The sequence below is a fragment of the Macrotis lagotis genome, chromosome 7 (assembly GCF_037893015.1).
Source record: "Macrotis lagotis isolate mMagLag1 chromosome 7, bilby.v1.9.chrom.fasta, whole genome shotgun sequence".
Taxonomy (NCBI): domain Eukaryota; kingdom Metazoa; phylum Chordata; class Mammalia; order Peramelemorphia; family Peramelidae; genus Macrotis; species Macrotis lagotis.
Genome location: NC_133664.1, coordinates 4,315,764 through 4,336,458, shown reverse-complemented (window position 1 = coordinate 4,336,458; position 20,695 = coordinate 4,315,764). Strand labels below are relative to the sequence as shown.

Genomic DNA, 20,695 nt, shown 5'->3' with positions numbered 1-20,695 from the left:
CGTGTCTATTCTTTTTTTAATGCACAAACCATTTCTGTTGTGTGGCCGCAGATCGCTCAGCGTGTCTTGTCCCTAAGCTTTATTCAGGTATTCAGAAGGCATGTGAAGATGTAAGAGGCATTTTTACATTTTCATATGGATAATTTGTAAATAACTGTATTTGTTGACAAATAGAAACACAGAAACCATTTTCATTAAAATTATGTCTGTGTCTGCGTTTCATTCCTGGAAGTCGGAGTAGGAATCCATAAGGAAAGCCATGGTCAAGACCACAGCCCCTGACACCACAATGTTCCATGCCTTCGTCCTCCAGACTCCATGTTCAAAAGTGAAAAAGGCAGTGGATAGAGCACCGGCCCTGGAGTCAGGAGTTAAAAACCCAGCCTCAGACACTTAACAGTTACTTAGCTGTGTGACCTCAGGCAACTCACTTAACCCCATTGCCTTAAATAGATAAATATTTTTTTTAAATTGGTGCAGCTAGGTTGCTCAGTGGATAGAGCACCAGCCCTCGAGTCAAAAGTGAAAAAAAATCTGGGGGACAGGCATCCTCCATCCCTAACAGCCAATTTCCCATCCCTCAGACTCAGTAAAGGAGCAGCATGAACAGAGTGATTGACAAGTCCTCTTTCTTCTGTCTCCATGAGCCTTCAATAAAGAAGCCTCCCTTCCAGGGACCAAGTTGCCCAAATGGCATATTCAACAGGATGATTAGGGGAGACTCTATACATGTCTCTGATTCCCTTGTACCATACTCAACAGTGGTTGTTTCATGTGAAGGAGGGAGCTCTGCCCCATCATTCCTGCCCTCAGATGATCGCCGTCTTCTCTTTGCCCATTGCATCTACATGGCCTCCTCTTCATGGTGTGCCTACAGGGCAGGATGACAACAATAATGACAGGCAGCATTTGTAAAAGACTTTACTTAAACCTACTTAAGCTTCACAACAATCCTGGAGGTGAATGACACAGCTCCAATGTTACAGGTGAGGAAATGGAAATTCGGGAGAGGTTTGATAGTTTGCCCAGAAGCAGGATTTGAACTGAGGTCCTCTACACTCCCTTCTACTATGCAATAACTCCTCTCTGCCCATTTTACAGATGAGAAAAATGATCCTGAGGAATATTTTCAAGGCCTTGCCCACAGTCAGACAACCAGGAAGTATCTGTAATAGGATTAACCTGAGGTCCTTTACACACCCATCATGTCCAGCTTTCTCCATGCACAGGCTGCCCCCTCTCCAAACCTATGCTGGAGCCATTGCCATCAGGTGATCCAGCTTAGACTCCTAAGTCTTTTTTTGAAAGGAGCTGCCACAGGCTCAATCCCAGTTAAAGCAGACACTAGAGTGGTTCTCGGGGCAGATCCCCAGCATCTGAGACTCATGAGCAGACTCAAAGCCCCAGCCCAAATTCTTTTGTTGGGACTGGTGCCTTAGAGCAGCTTCTGCCGTGGGACAGTTAGAAACCCCTTGTTCCCAACTGAAACAGAAAAGCAGCTTCACCAGGAAGTCATCTGAATGACTTCAGATTTGTCCTCTGAAGGGAGATGATGAAGATCCCCCCTTATCCTCACTACAGAGGGATGGTGAATGCCTCCCTTTATCTTTATGTTAGAGGGAAGGGAGATTTCCCTTTATTATTGTGTAAAGGGATGGTGGGGAAGAAGCCTTATCCTCCTTACCCTTCCTCGAAGGGGAATGGCATAGACCTGCTCTCATCCCCAGTGCCCCTTCCTTTAGTACTCGGTCTGGAAAAGTCAGCCCACCTAGCAGCCAAAAGTAGGTGTCCTGATATCTTCCAAGAGAGGACCCTGGCATGGGAAGGAGAAAGTATCAGATTGTGAGCCCGAGGAGGGAGGCTCCCCAGAATCACTGGATACCAGAGCCAGAAGGGCCCTCAGAGGGTCCCCAGATAAATACATCATAAGAGCTGCCATTGACATGGCCAACTCGAGTAATCAATCAACAAAGCTTCATTAACTGCCAATTAAGAGATAGGAGCTGTCCTAGGTACTGGGGATTGCAGCACAAAAAAAGAAAAATAAATAGTCCCTGTGCACCAGCAACTTGCATCCTGTTGAGGAAGATGATAAGGATATGTAAACTATACATAGAATTAAATGCAGATACACCCAAAGGAGGGCTAATCCCAGGCAGTTAGGGAGGGAAGGTTGGGAAATCAGGAAGAGCCTCACCCAGAAGATGGAACCTGAGCTGGATTCTCAGGGAGAGAGGTGCTCAGAGGCTAAGGGAAGGAGGAAAGGCATTCCTGGCCCCAGGATGACCAGCAGGAAGACAGTCTGTGCCTTGGAAATGGAGCCTGCAACAAACTCACCAAGTGCCCAGTTAATACACAGCTAGATTCTGCCTGAAAGAGCAAAGCTTACTCTTCTGAGGGGATGCCACAAGCTCCCCAGAAAGGCCATCCTTCATTCAGGAAGGCTTCCTTAGATGTGCCCTGCCCTTCCCTCCTAGACCCTCACTTGGATTTCTGCCTTCTGGGCCAAGCAGAATAAGCTCACTCTTACATGAATTACATGAACATAGCTAGCATTCCCTGAGTCTTCTCTGAGCTAAACAGAACAAGCTCCTTCAGCCAATCTTCATAGGCCCTGGCCTCATGGCCCCTCACTGCTCTATCTACCTTCTTTTTTTGAAGAGTCGATGTGCAAACTGCTGTGGACAAGCAATGGCCATCATTGGGTTACATCTGAAATAGTTTCAGAGGGCTCCCATTAGCATTTAGGAGGAGAGGGCAAGGCTTCTTCTTGTAGAAAGGAATCCCAGAGATGAAGGTGAAGTAGGAGAGAGTTCCTGGCATGGGTAACAGCCAAGCTCAGTCATGGGTTCAGGAAACAGTGTTCAGTGAGAGAGAGGGCAAGAAGGTAGGGATCACTGGCCCTAGAGCATGTAGATGGGAGGAAGAGAGGAGAATAATGGAAAGGTGGGTGGAAGGGAGGTTACAAAGTGCTTGGAAAGCCAGTCTGCACATTATGCTTAATGTGTGTCCATTTTCAAAGAAGACCACAGCATCAGGAGGTGATGCCATGACAAGCACATGAGTGAGGGGGTGCGGTGCTAAGTCACCAGCCTCACTTGGGCAGCTAGGTGGTGCAGTAGATAGAGCAGTGGCCCTGGAGTCAGGACAGGAATATGAATCTTGTCTCAGACACTTGACTCCGTGTTAGTTGTGTGACCTTGGGCAAGTCCCTTAAACCTGATTACTTCTCTTCCAGGGCCATCTCCAGTCGTCCTGGTTCATATCTGGCCACTGGACCCAGGTGGTTCTGGAGGAGAAAGAGAATTATTATGTTTTATCTAAGAGGAATAGGGAACCACTGATGGCTACTGAAGAGGAAAGATGACATGATCAGACCCTGCTTTCGGGAGGCTCCTTTGGTGGCTGAGTGGAGGAAAAACTGAAGCAGGGCCAGTGACTAAGTGGCCGAGGCCGGATTTGAACCAGGGAGAGGAGTCTGCCTGGCCCCAAGCAGCACACTCTCCACTCCAGCACCATTCAGCTGCCCTTTCCTTGATTATTCACCATTCTTTCAGTGAAGGCCCTCCAAGCTGGCTGTGAGCAGTGCTCTGCTCCCCCTTGTGTCCAAGTCCAAGAAGTGCATGTTCTGAACTGAGTAGAGTCTTCGTTTTGAAAACATTTACGACTGCTTGCTGGGTCTTGGGTCCTGCCCGGGACACTGGAGGTACAAAGTGGGCTGGCGCCACGGCTGTGACCCCACGGGACGGGCGTGAACCTGGGGGGCGAAGTGCGACTGCTCAGCAGGAAAGATGAAGCTTGTGCAGAACAGTGTCTCGGATTTTAGCCATCGGTAATTACTTGGTACCTAGGGGACACAGGAAAAAGAAAGAAAATTCCGGGCCTGGAGGCATTTACAGCATGAGGAGTGAAGATATTGCACAGAAGGGAAGGAGAGAGGGAGGGAAAGTGCCCTGGAGCCGGGGCACCATGAGGAAGTCTAGAAGAAGATAGCAGGAGGACCTGAGTTCAAATCCAGCCTCAGATGCTTCATCATGACCTAGCTGTGGGGCCTTGGACAAGTCACTGAACCCTACTGCCTTGCAAAAAGAGAGTCAAAAGAAGAAGGAGATAGCTGGACTTTGCCAGTTACTCTGGTGTAGGAAACTTCCACTGCAGGAGCTCTTTCCCCCAAGTAGATTGCTACCTTCTCTGCCTCACTGCCAAAAGCAGCAGAAATGAGACTTCCTCCAGCTCCCCGACTCTCCCACCCATTCAGTATCCCTGCTGCTTCCACAAAAACAGAAATAAAGACGTCTTGTCAAGGGAGAGGAAGTACAAACAATTGGGAGAAGAGGAAGAGCCTCCTGTAGGAGGTGGCAGCTGAGGCGGGCTGTAAAGGAAGCTAGGAAGTCTAAGAGATGTGAATGTGCATGTGAACCCATCACTTGCTGGTGGGAAACAGCTTTGACTTAAAGACATGGAGGGGCAGCTAGGTGACGCAGTGGATAGAGCACCGGCCTTGGAGTCAGGAGTACCTGGGTTCAAATCCGACCTCAGACACTTAATTATTACCTAGCTGTGTGGCCTTGGGCAAGCCATTTAACCCCGTTTGCCTTGCAAAAACCAAAAAAAAAAAGACATGGAGATGGGAGATGAACTGGGGGGTGAGAACCTGCAATGGGGCCAGTGGGACTGGGCAGACCACCAGGAGAGTGCAAAATGGGAGCCATTGAAGCTCAATGAAGAGGACAATGGCAAGGAAGGATTGAAGAAGGGCCAAATGAGGCAGGAGGACCAACTACAGTCCTCTGGACAAGAAAGAGGATGAGTGCCGCAGCTAGGGTGTTTCTACCTCTGTCATCTCTATGCGTGCTGTTTGAAATCAGTTCTTATGGTTTGGAGGCTAACAAGAAGCTCCCAGATGGGGCAATGAGGGCGTGTGCTGGGGACTAGCTGAATGATATGCTGTATAGCTTGTATTGTGCATTGTCTAATTATTTATAGTATTAGCTAATATTCACATTCTATTATGCATGAGAGATGCTGAATCTGTAGGACTCGCAACATATTGCAAATAGGGAGATATGTGATTGGGTATTGCCCTGGGCAGTAATGGGGCAGCTGGCAAGAGGGAAAAGTTCTGCGACAAGATAACGAGTTCAACAAACCCTGAAAATTGGAAAAAAGGAAACAAATGGCAATAGTCAGTGTTGGAGAGATCATGGAGAGACATACTAATGCATTATTGGTGGAGCTATGAGTTGTGTAACAATTTTGGAAATCAATTGAGAATTATACAAATAAAGTGATTCAAATATCCCTACCCTTGGAACCAGAGATTCCATCGTTGAGTTTAGACCCCAAAGAAGTCAAGCCCCTGAGAAGAAGGCAGTTTCTATACATACCAAACCCAGATCTCCTGGGGTCTGGGCTCCTTTTCTGCACCACATTCCTAATCAGATAATCATGTAGTAAGTATTTACATGTGCCAGGAATTGTGCAAACTGTCAATGGGGGGGACACAAAGAAGGGCAAAAGACAGTTTCTCCTCTTATGAGCTCATAGTCTAAAGGAGGAGACAACCTGCAAACAGTTCTGTAGAAACAGCCTGTGTCCAGCATGAATGGAACAGAGAGAAGGTCTTGCAATTACGAGAGATTGGAAAAGGTTTCTCCCAGATGATTTTGATTGGAACTTGAAGGAAACTGGAGAAACAGTTGTCCTGAGATGAGGGATAGCCAGGAGCTAAAAGATGAAGGGTCTTGTTCAGGGAATAGTTAGGAGGTTAGAATCACTGGGACAAAGGACGCCTGTAAGGGTGCCAATGTACATGCATGCTTCTATATCATGGAACCCTGCAGGGTGGCTTAACTGGCTCACCACCACCCAAACTTAGGCCTTCACTGACCAAGAAGCAACCAGAGTGGGTGGCATCGTGTGAGAGGCACAACACTCTTCATGCCTGAAGACCACCAGACTCTAATGTCAACTTATCTACCTGAGACAAAGAGCTTGCCCTGAAAAACCTCCCAGAGTTCTCTTCATCCTTGATTTGCCCAAATAGCCACTTCCCAAAGAAGAAAGGGATGGGAGTTCTCTTCTTTTTTATCCTTCACCCAGGTCTTTATGGGAAATGTCTCCCCATTCCTTTCTGGTGATACAGGAAATAGAAAAGGTGGTTCCTCCAAATAGTGCCCTAGTAGAACCAGAGTGAGGTGAAGGATGTGGGGGCTGAAGAACCCAGCCCTTTCCCTACTAGATCCCTTCAACACTGGCTGCCCAAGAATATCCCATGGCTTCTTCCTCATTTCCAGGGACAAACACAGTGACACGACTCAGACAGTGAAGATGACAAAGAGGAACAAACCCAGAATCCTTTCTGCTTTTTTCATCCTTTCCTGAAAGTGAGTTTATTGAACTCACAGGGAGCCACCTGGGGCTGTGAAGGGCCCCCTCTCCCATACCAACTAGTGAGTGTTTTGCCTCACAGGAACGACAAACTAGACCTGGGCCAAACCCACATGGAGCTATACACACAATGGCACCCTGAGATTTGGGCAAGAGCAGAGCTAGAACAGGTGTGTGCCAAACCCACCCATGGCAACATCTCTTTTCCATGATTCATTCTGAATGGCTTCCATAATACCCTGAAATAATACCCTGAAACAGTTGGGCTAAGAGAAACAAAGGCAAAGAAAGCAGATAGATAGCACCAAAGGCATAGTCTGGGTGTTGTTCATGGTTAACCTTGGGGTATATTTGAAGTCACAGAGGCCCTGCATTGCTTATCTGGGGAGCTGGGGCATGATACTGGGCAGGCAGCTTGACTTCTACAAAATAATCAGCAGCCTCAATCCTAACTAGGAGAAATCAAGGAATAGGTCAAAAAGAGATCATACAGGGGGCAGCTAGGTGGCACAGTAGATAAAAGCACTGGTCTTAGAGTCAGGAGGACCTGAGTTCAAAATCACTTTCAGACACTTAATAAATACATAGCTGTATGACCTTGGGCAAGTCACTTAACCTCATTGCCTTGCAAAAAAAAGTCAAAAAATGAGAGAGAGAGAGAGAGAGAGAGAGAGAGAGAGAGAGAGAGAGAGAGAGAGAGAGATCAGACAAGTGTGAATAAGATGGACTGCCATAGGGGTAAATGAGAAAGATTCAGTAAGGCCACCAAAGTAGCTGCTCAGTTACAGTAGGTGTCGTTTACCTCATAGGGGGAGCACCCACAGAGGGCCTTAGGTGTATAAGAAGCACAACTCCCTTATCATCCCAGAAACCACAGAAAGAGAGGGTCTTCAAATGAAAGGAAGTGATCACTAGCCAGAAAGATGTGTGTAGAGAAGCAGAAAAGGGAGATGTCCTTGAAGTTGAAGACTAGAGGAAAGGAAGGACAGTAAGTCCAATGGAAAGGCATCAATAGCATCATGCAAATTAAAACATCTCTGAGGTACCACCTCACACCTCTCAGACTGGCCAATATGACCAGAAAGGACAATGGTCAATGTTGGAAGGGATGTGGGAAATCTGGGACACTAATACATTGTTGGTGGAGCTGTGAACTCATCCAACCTTTCTGGAGAGAAATTTGGAATTGTGTCCAAAGGGCAACAAAAATGTGCAAATCCTTTGATCCAGCAATACCACTACTGGATCCATACCCTGAAGAGATGACAAAAAAGGGTAAAAACATCACTTGTACAAGAATATTCATAGCAGCCCTGTTTGCAGTGACAAAGAATTGGAAATCAAGTAAATGTCCTTCAATTAGGGAATGGCTTAATAAACTGTGGTCTATGTATGTCTTGGAACACTATTGTTCTATTAGAAACCAGGAGGGATGGGAATTCAGGGAAGCCTGGAGGGATTTGCATGAACTGATGCTGAGTGAGATGAGCAGAACCAGAAAATCATTGTACACCCCAACAGCAACATGGTGGGGGGGGGTGATGATCAACCTTGCTGGACTCACTCAATCCATCATTGCAACTATCAGGGACAATTTGGGGACTGTCTGCAATGGAGAATACCATCTGTATGCAGAGAAAGAATTGTGGAGTTTGAACAAAGACCAAGAACTGTTACCCTTAATTTTTTTTAAAAAAATGTTCTTATTCTGTAATTCTGCTCTGTCTCAGACTTTATTTTTTCTTCCTTAAAGATATGATTTCCATCTCATCACATTCAACTGAGATTGCTGTATACCATGGAAGCAACGTTAAGACTAACAGAAGCCTTCTGGGGGGGGAGGAAGAAAAATTGGGGGAAAATTCAAAATAAATAAAATCTTTCAAAAAAAAAGAGTTCAGCTCCATTCAATTAAATCAGGTCCCTCCACCTGCAGTGACCAGAATTATGTGGGCCTCTGGGGTTACTAAGATCATGTGAAATAGCCCCTGTTCTGAAGAAGTCTTTATTCCATTGAGAAAAGACACATAAATGAGAAGAAAAATAAAGGGTAAAGAATGCTGGTCCTAATCTCCCCACGAATGACTGCCTATGACCAGAAGCCTTGAAAAGAGTCTGAGGTTCATTAAGAGTTCTGCATCAAAAAACAAAAACAAAAAAATTAAAAAACCTAAAAGGGGGGGGGCAGCTAGGTGGCATAGTGGATAAAGCACAGGCCTTGGAGTCAGGAGTACCTGCGTTCAAATCCTGTCTCAGACACATAATAATTACCTAGCTGTGTGGCCTTGGGCAAGCCACTTAACCCCGTTTGCCTTGCAAAGAAAAACCTAAAAAAAAAGAGTTCTGCATCCCCAGGCTGGAATGTTGGGGTTCCTCTGGAATGGGGTAACATCAATGTTTGAAATGCTCAGTTACTCATTTCCCTCAGGACCTCACTGAGTCCCACAAAAGTTTTAACACCTTTCAGCTAATAATTGCACAAAAGGAATTCAATGTCAAGATCAAATGCAATGCCCAAGCGACGCCCTTTCTACTACACACATCTAAGCCTATGTGTCCACACCTTCACTGAGGTCTGGACCTGCAAAGTCACCTCCCTCATAAATAGCACTAGCAGATCCAACCCAGAAATGCTGCAGATTGAGCCCATTACTGCTCTTGCCCCTCCCTCTCCCCCACCAGTCTCCCCATCTTCCATCTCCCACCTCCGCACCTTTGCCCAGGCTGTCCTCCCTACCTGTATTGGTTCCCACAGGCTTCTAAAGGGGAATCCAATAGTCCTCATGGGAATGGGTCATTTGATTGGGTTTAGGTCAAGAGGGGCTAATATCCAGCGGCTGTAAGGTGTCTGGGGCCAGTGACAGACAGGTGGAGCAGAGCGAGGGAGGGGACACTACCCAAGCTCCACTAGAAAAGCATTGTGACCGAACGGGAACAGTCACATGAAACGTCCTCAGCAAGCCACCAGGTGGCAGCACCAGCACCAGGACCAGTTCCACCAGAATCTGCAGCAGAATGTCTGGTTAATCTTGATTCATTTACTCAAAGCATTTGCTTCCCATCGTTTTTCTGAGTGTGGCTATAAATGATCCCCAAGGCTGCCAGGAGGAGTGTGGGGAAGGTGAGGGGGACGGGGACACTCTGAGGAAGGCGTCTATTTCAGAACGTGCCCAAGTCACAAATCTCCTTCCCGGTTGGATGACCAAGAGAGCTCAGAGTGCCATGACTTAGGAATGCTTTATTTACTGTGTTTCATTGCTGACATGCCAAGGGCAGGCTCAGAATGCCACCTGCAACTCTCTTCCCTCATGACCCCAGAGACCATGAACCATCATTTCCACTTATAGTTATCTGGTGTGGTTCCCTGACTTCCCGGCAGTAGATGGTTCATCACCCTTTTCCCCCAACCTGTCCAGGCAAACAGACGGGGGTGGGGGTGGGGGCTTTAGGAAGGAAGGGAGAGACCTAGAAAAGAAAATCCCACCTCCAACAGTGCAGGGAGTGGAGGCAGGGCAATCTAGAAGTTTCCTATCCTGCCCCTGTCAACAAAGAAGTAAGGAGGTCCCAACCCCAGTCAGGAGGCACTCCCCCTGGAATGCTCCCTCTTCCCCTCGATGTAATAGGCGGGCACTCTCTCGGTCCCTCCAGTTACAATGACCCACTTTGTACTTGCTCACTGTTCTCTATGTAACTATGAGAGGACATAGTGTCACTCCATCAACATCACCCCATATAATATAAGAACTCTGAGGGCAGGGAGCAAATCCTAACAACTAAGATGATCAGGAAAACCATCCTGGAGGAAGTTACCCAAGAGGAGAGGCTATGGGAAAGCAGGACTTTGCCATATTCTGCCCTCCCCTCCCCACCCAGGAGTTGAGACAATGCCTGTTCATGGAAGCACCAGCCCTAATTTGGAGGCTCCTCTGCTTCTGACCATTTCATCTCTGAGAGTTATGTGTCCAGGACCTGCCCCATAGGATGGACACCAAGAAAGGTTACAGGAGGTAGACCATGTGCATGAAGAGATAAAGACAACTATTCTTAGAACCTAGAGGGGAGGCCTGGGGAGGGTGGGGGCCTCACTGGATGCTGTGAGGGCAAAAAGAAAATAAGGGAATCTGAATCCCACTGAGTTTAGTCATTGGTGACTTGGTGACCTTAGGCCCTCAGTTTGCTGATGAATAGACTGAAACATTGGGACAAGACAATCTCTCAGGGTCCTTCTGGCTGTAAGGTGGACTTCTAAGACCTCTGGAAGCTTTCTTTAGACACATTAGCTAGAATATGCAATGGAAAAAAGTCAATGAGCCTTTAATTGAGTGGAATGGACCTGGACAAGCTCCAGGATGCTAGAGGCTTCTGACTGAGACTCAGTCCCAGTTTCAGAACATTTCAGTCTATCTAAATTGAGTTATTTCAGATTTTCTGAAGTAACCCAGATCTCCTGCTCCCCCCCCCACACACACACATACATTCCCCATGTAGGTGTACTCTGTGTCTCTAGAATGACTCCCACCTGTGAACTGCATGGTCCCATTTGGAAAGAAAGTGGTCAAAGTCCCATCTTGTCTGTCTCAGGTGCAGCCCAGCTAGCATACTCTGGGAAATGTCGGTTGGGACATTGTCAGCGAGTCCCTGGATGTCTCATGGGGGCCTTTCAAAACCCTCATTGCTGGATGCTTCTCCTTGGTTCCAACAGAGACTCTATCTCTTTTTCTGAAAGAAAATGCAGAGCCATTGGAGGCAACTTCCTTCTTCTTCCAAAAAGCCAGGCAGTTGTATTTATCTTTTTTCCACAGACACTCAGAGAGATGAGGCAAATTCTGACAGCTGTCCCTTAAATAAAGGCCTGTAACCCCATTGAATAGCCACAAGGAAGCTCTGGACTGGCAGGTTCAGAGCATGGACTCAGAAACTGATGGAAAATACAGAATACAATGAAGAATTGCTGCTCCCTCTGAAAAGAGGGAGAGAGGGGAGGGGGAGTTGAATGCTCTGTCAATGCCAATTCAGAAGGGGGTGGGAGAGTGGCAACAAGGAGAGAGCTCAGCTGAGACTGTTCAGGAAAGTGACCCTGGGATGCTTAAAATATCCCCATTGTCTGTCATTTGGGAAACCTCAGCCTTAAGTTCCTGGTGCTTTCTGGGGAACGTCCACTCTTTCTTTTCTTCTATTTGGTCAGTTTCCAATTTCACTCACTTGCCGTGACCAAAAAAGGTCCCATCTCCCCTCTGGTTTAGGCCACACTCTTGGGTGCCAGTGGAGAGGGGAACTCCCCAAGTCTATCAAGTGAGAATCAAATGGAACTGCCAAGCAAAACCAATAGGATGGCCAAGGCCAAAGGCGAAATGGGCTGCAAAAGGAATGTCCTGGTGCCCCTAAGAGGAGTTTGCCTAGTGATTTCACCTGCTTTGGTGACATGTGCCTAAGAGGAAAGGACAAAGGTCTGCTCTGAACCAGATGCTGGGCCTTTGAGGAGAACCTGGAGGGGCTGAAACAGCCCTCATATCAATCACTAATTCAGATTTCTGCCCAAAGGTGGTGACCTCTCAGGGATGGAACCTCACGGGGAAGCCAAAAAATGGTTATTTGTTTGAATGTTGTCTCCCCCATTCAATTTTAAACTTCATGAGAATAAAAACTGTCTATTGTTTTGTTTTGGATCCCCAGCCTTTACCATGGGGTTTGGCATTGTTCAATCATGGTAGACCCTTATGTGACCTCAGAGACAAAAGATTAAGGGACTTTCTTGGAAATCATTCTGATTAGCCACTTTTTTCTCTAGTGGGTCCCCATTTTAGAGATGAGGAAATGAGGCAAATAAGGCTTAAATGACTTACCCAGGGCCATATAACTAGTAAGTGTCTGAGGTCAAATTTGAACTCAGATCTTCCTGCCTCCCTGGCTTTAACCCTGGTGCTCGATTATCCAGTGCACCACCGAGCTACCCCAATGTACTTAATATATAGTGGTACTTTATAAATGTTGGATTGATTGGTTGTTTGAACTGGGGAGGTGGGGAGGGAAGGAGCCTGTATGCGAGGATCCTAGGCTCCCACATGAAGGCCTGGGAAGAAGGCTTTAAGAGTCTACAAAGAACAGTTCTGACCAACCTCCCATGAAATTTGAAGGAAGTTAGCACCAGGTCCCAGGTAGAGGAGGGGGGCTAGGGCGTGGCTCCAAATGGCCTGGGGCTGTTGTGTGAATCACTCTCATCTGTGATGGAACCTACTCTCTTCACATGCTCCCAGGTTACCCTCCACAGGAAATCCCCTTTTGAAATCCCAGAGGCTGGCATCTTACTATCAGGAATTTGGAAAGGGGTTGGGGGAAGGAAGCACTATGGCCTTCTCCCCTTGGGTCACTCACAGTAGCTATTGCAGAAAGACAAGAGAAGCTGGATTTGAATCCTGACCTCTCTGGGACTTGGTTTCCTTATTTGCAAAAATGAAACTGGAATAGAGAAGCCTTCAAGATAATTCTGCAGAGAGATATGGTGCAAGATGGTAGACGCTTTATGTCAGCCCATGGTACTTTTGCCAATGCTGGACCAAGACCAGGAGCCTCAGGCTGCTCTACTATCAAGGGAAGGGGCTGAACCACAGGTCTCCAAGGTCCCCAGAGGGGATGATGGAGTCCTAAATCTAGACTCCTTCTCTGATCCAAAATGAAAAGACCCCAAAGGAGTTAGAACCACAAAATGGTGCCATTAAGTCAGGACAGAGCTCAGGGATTTGGTCCAGGGATTTCAGTTTGGATGTGCTCTCTCTCTCTCTCTCTCTCTCTCTCTCTCTCTCTCTCTCTCACACACACACACACACACACACACACACACACACACACACACAGAGCCTATTCCTCCTGGCTGGGATTTCCAAAGGGGTTATGAAGCAGGGCAGGGTCCATGTCCTTGGCAGCTGGGCAATCATTAAACCTCTCTCCACAGACCAGCTTCCCTGGGGAGGAGAGCAGATCATTCCCAGTTGATCTGGTCTGGTGCTGCTCTGATGCTCACCAGAGGAATGATGTCCTTTCACTCATTCATTCATTCATTCATTCATTCATTCAACAGATATTCACTGGATATATCCCATGTGAAGGCCCCATACTGAGGGAAACTAAGGCAGAACAATTGCTTCATTGCAAGAGCAACCTGAGAGGGCAGAAGACTCAGAGCTTTGCTCAGGTCACTACCAAAGCCAACAACAATGTTTGGTGTTTGTATAAGTCTTTTACTCTCATCATCTGACATCAGACAACCACTGGCATGTCAAGGTCCCTAGTCTCCAGGAGAGAGCTTAGCATGATGCTTCAGAGACAGTGTGATATGGAGGAAGGAACACTGGACCTGGGGTCAACGGATGTGAGTTCAGATCCCACCTTTAACACTGTTTGCACATGTTTAGCAAATAGCTGACCTTTTTGGAGCCTCAGTTTCTCTTCTGTATAATAAGCATCTTGACCCTTGCTTTTGCCTCCTCCCAGTGTGGTTATAAGGAACATACGTTGTGAGGACCGCAAAGTTGCCATTGCCTCTTTTGAGATCCATGCTGAGTGCTGACCTCAATATACATTCATTTAACAAATGTTTCTTGAACATCCCCCGTGGCTAAGGGCCCTGGTTAAAGAGTTGGTGCTCCACAGATACACAAGGTACAGTCCCTGCCCTCCAAGAGCTCAGTTCAAAGAGCAGAGAGGAAAATGCCAATGAATGGTGTGAGGAAGGTGATGAGGAGTGCTGAATAGGTGGATACTTAAATAGGCCTGGCTACATTGATGGCTGCCTCTCTCCACCAGGGTGATGATGCTTGTCCTTCATTCTCCAAGAAGACCACGAGATCAGGGAGGTGATGCCCCCGTCAGGGATATTGTAGAAAGGATTCTAGCGGAGGGGCGAGCTGGACTAGATTACCACTCGGTCCACCTCTTCCCCAAGTCCTCCAAAGCTCCTCCAGAGGAGATCCACCCAGAGTGCTCCCTCTTACCATCACATGAACCACTGCAGTCCTCCCCAGAACCAGACCAAAAGGACTGCTCGTCTCATCTTAGGCGAGGCTGGCTCCTACCCACGAAAGTGGCACCTGAGGGACCAGGGACAGAGTCCTGGCTCTGGATCGAGGGCCTGAGTTCAGATCCTGCCTCTGACACCTGCTAGTTGTGTGATTTAGTCCCACATCTCCATTTCCTCATTTATAAAACAATAGCTTGCAACTCGAGGTCCCTTTTCGCTCGAAATTCAGCACCCTGCGACCTCTTAGCAGTCTGCCCGAGCCTGAAGGTCTTCTAGTTGGCGAACAGAGTCAGCCTAGCTGTTGCCACTTGTGGCAGCCTGGCTCGGAAAGCTGACCTAGCTAGGAGCACAGAGTTACCGGTCCAGAATGCACTCCACAGTGCAGTCCAGAAGTCCTGAGTTCCAATCCAGCCTCAGAAACTTAGCCACTATAGAACCCTGGGCAAGTAAACGTTGCCGGCCAGTTTCCTCAACTGTGAAATGGGGATCTTAGCATCTAGCTCCCAAGATTGTTCTGAGAATCAGCTGAGATAAAGGGCTGCCTAGCTGCTGGCTGTGACTCTCCACTACGCCAGTTTGCTTCTCCAAGGTAATAACTGTCATTTCTGTGGTGCTTTTTAGACATTACTTCATCTGAGCCTGAGGAAACCCCTCCCTCAGTCCTCATCAGAGCTCTCTATTATCCAGATTTTTGTAGAGATCTTGGACACCATAAATGGAATAAGTGAGATTATAGCAAGTGAAACTGCAAGCAGCAAGAAGCCTTGAGATCTCTTGGGATGAAGTTTGAGCACCATATTGGTTCAATAGGTTTAAGGCCAAAGCCGGAGGTCAGGCCCAAGCTAACTTCTGCTTCCTCACTTCTGGGGTCATGTTGATTCTCAGGAACCTTTCCTGAGGAGGTGAAGGCCGGGGGCAGGACCATCAACCTCAAGGGGGCCCACAGGTTCCTCAGAGCAAGGACACTGCTAGGGAACCACCAGGCAGGAGTGGGGAGGAGGGAACAGGAAGAGCTGTAGCCAGCCTTCTATCCAGTCATTTTCACTTTAATTATTCTTGCCAAGTAGGTGCTAAGGTCTGCTGTTTCCGAGCTGTTGAAGACTTGCCAGGGCTCTGCTCCATCTCCATTCCGAGCCCTTTGGACTCTTAATGCAGGTGCCCTGCGGCAGAGCCCTGAGATGGTCGCCCACTAAGACACATTCACTTAGATAGAATTTATTGGAGGGTGTCAGACTAATTAACTTGTAGCAAGCTTGGACTGTTTTTCTTAAAGCTATTAATTAGCAATTAAAGGGAGTCAGCCCCAAACAGCGCCTCGCCCACCCTCCTGGCATCCTGGGAGCAGAAAGGAGCCGGCCAGTGGGGGCGGGAGGGCGAGGAGGAAAAGGCAGGGAACCTGTATGGGTGGTGGAGGAGCAGAGTCCGTGACCGAGGCCAGACTGTGCCCAAGTGCTCCTTGTCGTGGCTGCTTCTGGCCACAAGAGGGCAGCCCAGCATTAGCTTTGGCCGGCCAAGCTGCGGGCATCGCAGGAGCTGTCCAGCACCACGCAGCCCCGTCCCAGGAGGCCATCGGTCTCAGAGGCCCAGGCTGCCCTGCGTCTCCTCTGCCCGCAAAGGATAGTGAAGGAAAGACCAAGGGCGCGGCGGACACTGCCCCACTTGCTTTGGCAGATTTGGGGACCGTCTGGCTTGGCTCAGAGAAGACCGTTTCCTCAACCCCCCCAACTCATACCCCTTCAAGTCTCCCCCCTCCATGGAATAGTAATCTGGATTTTTCTATCTCTTTTGCTTCTGAAAAATTACCATTTTGTGGAAGAAGGAGCCCCCAATGGGGAGTTTGATTCCCCTACAAGTCTTTCTTAGCACCTTTGCTAAGTTGCTCTGCAAAAGCAGGAGGGCCTGCAAGAAAAGGCCTCAGGCCCCAGGAGCCCCTGCAGATGCTTCTTGGGGCCTGCCAGGAGCAGCCAGTATTCCCAGCAGGACCCAGCTGTCGGCTTCAGAGCTCTACATCGCGACTGGAACACATAGATGCTTCCTTCAAAATGGGTGGCATGTCTGCTTTGGGAGTCCAAACTGGGTCTGGCTCTCCAGCCCCACCCCAGGCCCGCAGATTCCTAAGACTACCCAGAGAAGTCATAGGCTCTCCCTATGCTTGCCTAGAAATGAATACTACTACTAATAAGAGAATAGCAATAAGAATCATTTGGATTTAGACCAGGCTTTAAGGCCAAGCACTTTCCAAATATCACGTTCCATCCTCACACAAACCCATAATTAGTGCCCATTTGGTAGCTGAGAAATCTGAAGCAGAAAGGTGAAACGACTTGGCCCCATCCCAGAGGTGCTAAGTCTGCAGTCACATCCACCACTCAGTGCCTCAGCAGTGCCACCAGGTGGAAGTTTGGAGTGGGCTTGCCTTGCTCAGTTGGAGCCACAAGGCAGCTGCAAAAGGGAATGCTTCTGCCCATTCCCTACTCAGTAGCAGGAAAGGAAGTGAAACCTCTTTTTATAAATAATTTCCTCAAACTTCAGCTTTAGGTGTTTTCCCAGCATGAATTGTCTATGCACATTTGCATCTTATGTCCATACACACATATGTAATATAGATACATACATGTGAGAAGAACCTATCGCCATGCATTTGCATAAAACACACATGAGCAGGCATATACATATGATGGCTAGGTGCCTGTGGAAATGTGTATGTATTATATATAATAGATATCTATAGAATCTGTGTGTTCGTGGTGTGTGTGTGTATGAACATAGGCAAAAATGGAAACAACCAAATACAGAGATTCAGGGAAAGAGCCATCCCCCCCAAACCCCCCACTGCCTTGTCCCAGCCCCTCAAACACTGACCAGGCATCCCCAGACAGGAAATGAATCTCCCATCTGCAATAGAGGAAAGGTGAACAGGAGGGCTGAGAGGACCCCTTCTAAGGCCTTGGAATGATCTTCCCCCCACCTTTCATCTTTTCCCTAGTGCTGAGGCTGGCAGGTCCTGCCATCTTTGGCTTCCGGCAGCCATCTGCTCCCTCCTTGCCAGGTTTTGGTCAGGCATTTCTGGGGAGATGGAGGCAAGGTGAGAAGGCCAGCCTGACCATTAATCAAAGGCTGCACCCCCTGAGTCAAACCCTTGGACATGGCACTGAGCACCCGGCCAGGCCCAGTGCAGCAGCTGTCATCCTTGTGCTATGCTTTGCTCAGAGGAGGCACAGGACTCTGGCTGCCACTGGCCTTGGTCTCCAGCAGGGCTCCCCTGACAACTGCCAGATGGAGGGTCTCCACTAGTTCACTCTCCAAGCTCCATGGAGGACTTAGTCCTCCTTATTAAGTGATACCGTGTCAGGGGCGGCTAGGTGGCACAGTGGATAGAGCACCGGCCCTGGAGTCAGCAGGACCTGAGTTCAAATCCGGCCTCAGACACTCAATAATTACCTAGTTGTGTGGCCTTGGGCAAGCCACTTAACCCCATTGCCTTGCACAAATCTTAAATAAAGAGAGAGAGAGAGAAAGAGAGACTGTGTCAGGGCAGAACACACCTGGGATATAGCTTTGCTCAGAGGAGCCCAGAATCCCTGGTAGGAAACAAATGGCTGTCCTTGCTACAGAGGGAGCAGGATGAAACTGGTCATATTTTTGGTGGAGTCCACACTCCCAAGGCTCCTCACTCAGGAGGAGTGTCCATGTCCCTGTTCCTCTGGCCTCTGGCCCTGGGGACACTGGGATATGGAATGTCCCTAGGAATTCTTGTGTGAGGAGAGTTTCTCCACCAGTGTGGGGCAAAATTTTCTCCACTTTCTTGAGAGGGACCTGAGAGGTCAAGAGGCCCTCCTTAGGGCCTACAGCCAGCACGTGTCAGAGGCAGGCCTCCAGCCTAGGTCTTACCTTCAAGGGCAGATCTCTGTCTCTTACGCCATCGCGCCCCCTGAGCTCCTGCTTAGCCTTGTCAACCCTCCCAAATAAGCAGAGAGAATGAATGGAGCTGCATTTGTTTAGGAATCCTTTGTGGAAACACAGAAAGGGATAAATTTGGAAAAAAATCCATCATCTTCACTCATGGGCCTCTCTAGTGCATGAATGAGGACCTCCTGCATCTTGCAGGAAGCTGTCTTATGTCCCATCTCCCTGTAGACCAGAGCAGCCACCGGATCCACCTTTTTACACACATACACCCCCTCCCAGAATAAGACCAGGGGATGCACCCAGTAGGTGCTCCTGGAAAGCTTGTTGGCTTCAGGCCAGGCTGGTAGAGAATGTCTGTAATTCCTGCTGCCAGGGAAGTTGAGGCTTAACAGAATGTCTTGAGTCCCAGAGTTTGGATTTGCTGAGGGCCAAGGAAATCTAGTGCCCCACCAATCTGGTACCAAAAGGGTGATCCAGGGTGCAAGGGGTCTGAGAGGGCACCTGGCACTCGGCTCTGGTGAACCATAGACAAAAAGGCTGTACTCCCAAAGGACTTAGAACTTCCTTGTTATTCACTCATTTCAGTCCTATGAAATCCTTTAAGATTTTCTTGGTAAAGATACTGGAATCTCTACACATGTGGAAAATGAGGCAAACAGGGTGAAGTGACTTGCCCAGGGTCAAATAACTCACTAAGGGTCTGAGGCTACATTTTAATTCACAAGCAGGAGTTTTCCAGATCCAGGCCCAGCACCACCTAGCTGCCTCTGAATAAACTTACTCATTGATACATTGAATAAACCTGTTCCAGTAGAAAGGTAAATTTTAATCAGTCCTAATAGGGTCCAGCACTGCCTCCTCTGAAGTTTCATCATTCCACAAGCATTGTGAGTATCTCCTTTGTGTGGGTGCAGTGCGGGGCTAGTGGGGGCAACAAGTAGAGATGAAACAATCCCAACTCTCAAGCATCTTCAACTCTAACAGGGATTCAAGATGATACATAGGAAGATAAGAAATGGCCCAGAGACCTTTTGGGGAATGGGGGGGGGATATGATGAAGACCTGCAGCCTGGTAGGAAATGATGAGAATTGCTTGGGTGTTCTGATGGTGAAGTGCTTACATAGTGAAGGGTCTGTGAAGAGCTTTCCAGTGTCCATCCTCTCCCTTCTCCAATTCGAGGGAGAGAGGGTCCCAAGGGGCAGAAGGCACCGGAGAGGTATGACCTGAAGAGTTGATTTGATCTTGCAGGAATATGATTCTAGAAACAATGGTGGAGTCCAGGTGAGCAATCCAGGTAGGAAATGATGATTATCTTGAAAACATAGGTTGGAATTAGATAATGGAGGACTTCAAAAGGTAGAGGAGTTTCTGTTGCCCTAGAGGTAGCCAGTGCAGTTTATTTGGGGGGAGTTAGGAGGGGGAGGGAGAGAAGGTGAGATGATCAGAAATGTGCTTGAGGGAAATCACACTGGCAGTGAGTAGAGAATGGACTAAAAAGGGAAGATGACATAAGACATGATGACAATTGGAAAACTGCTGCAATTATCCAGGAAGAGATAATGCCCTAAAGTGGTGGCTGTGTTGAAGATGAAAGTTCAATCAATATGCATTAATATGTCATGAGCCTGGTTTCTAGGCTCTAGACCCTGGTTGTCACACCCCTCCAGTCCTGGTCATTCTGGAAAGGCTTGGGTACAAGCCCAACAATAAGGCGTGTCTCCATCATCCAAGGTTCATGAGGCTCATTAACAGAAAGTTGAAAACAAATTTGGAACAAACAACCCAGCACTGGGTCAGAGGTTGTGACTGGGTCAGAAGGGGAGGAAGCCACAGATAGAAGGATCCTGGCAGAACCAGTGTGGGATCCAATGAGAAGCAAGCACATCTGTCTCTCGTTCTCATCCCTCTGTCTCCCCTTCAAACACTGAAGAAGCATCGGGAGATGAGAAGAGTCCAGTTTGGAGGGAGAAGGCCTGGATCTTGCTCACCTCTCAGGTGCAAAGTGAAGGGGTTGAACTGAAGAACATCTACAGCCACTTCCAGCTCTAATCGAGTATCTCTTCCTGGATGCCCAAGTCCATCAGCTAGAAGTCCTCTGACCTTATTTCCACTGACTGTCAACCAATCCCCACTAAATTGCTAAATTAAGACTTTTCTCCCAAACCCTCCCAAGGACAGGCAAATGCCAAGGTGAGGGGATGGGCACATCTTAATGTAGTAGCTGAGATAAAGATGGGAAGGTCTGAGGTCACCTTCTATGAATTACCACCTACCTGCTCTGACTCCAGGCCCCCAACCCCCACAAAATGGAGCTGGGAATGCCTGGCACCAGACCACAGCCTGGTTGATCACCTGAAGAAAGTGCTTTGAAAACTTCAAGG

The 20,695-nt window shown here is 48.1% G+C and overlaps 1 protein-coding gene across 1 annotated transcript in view; it reads right to left on the bottom strand.

The window, feature by feature from the left end:
* Positions 1-782: 782 nt before the first annotated feature.
* Positions 783-20,695, bottom strand: part of PHF14 (PHD finger protein 14) — a 258,656-nt gene continuing 238,743 nt past the window's right edge. Inside the window, exon 18 of the mRNA XM_074195391.1 lies at positions 783-871. Within this exon, the coding sequence (XP_074051492.1) occupies positions 845-871 (27 nt within the window). The 3' untranslated portion in view covers positions 783-844. The remainder of the gene's footprint in view (positions 872-20,695) is intronic.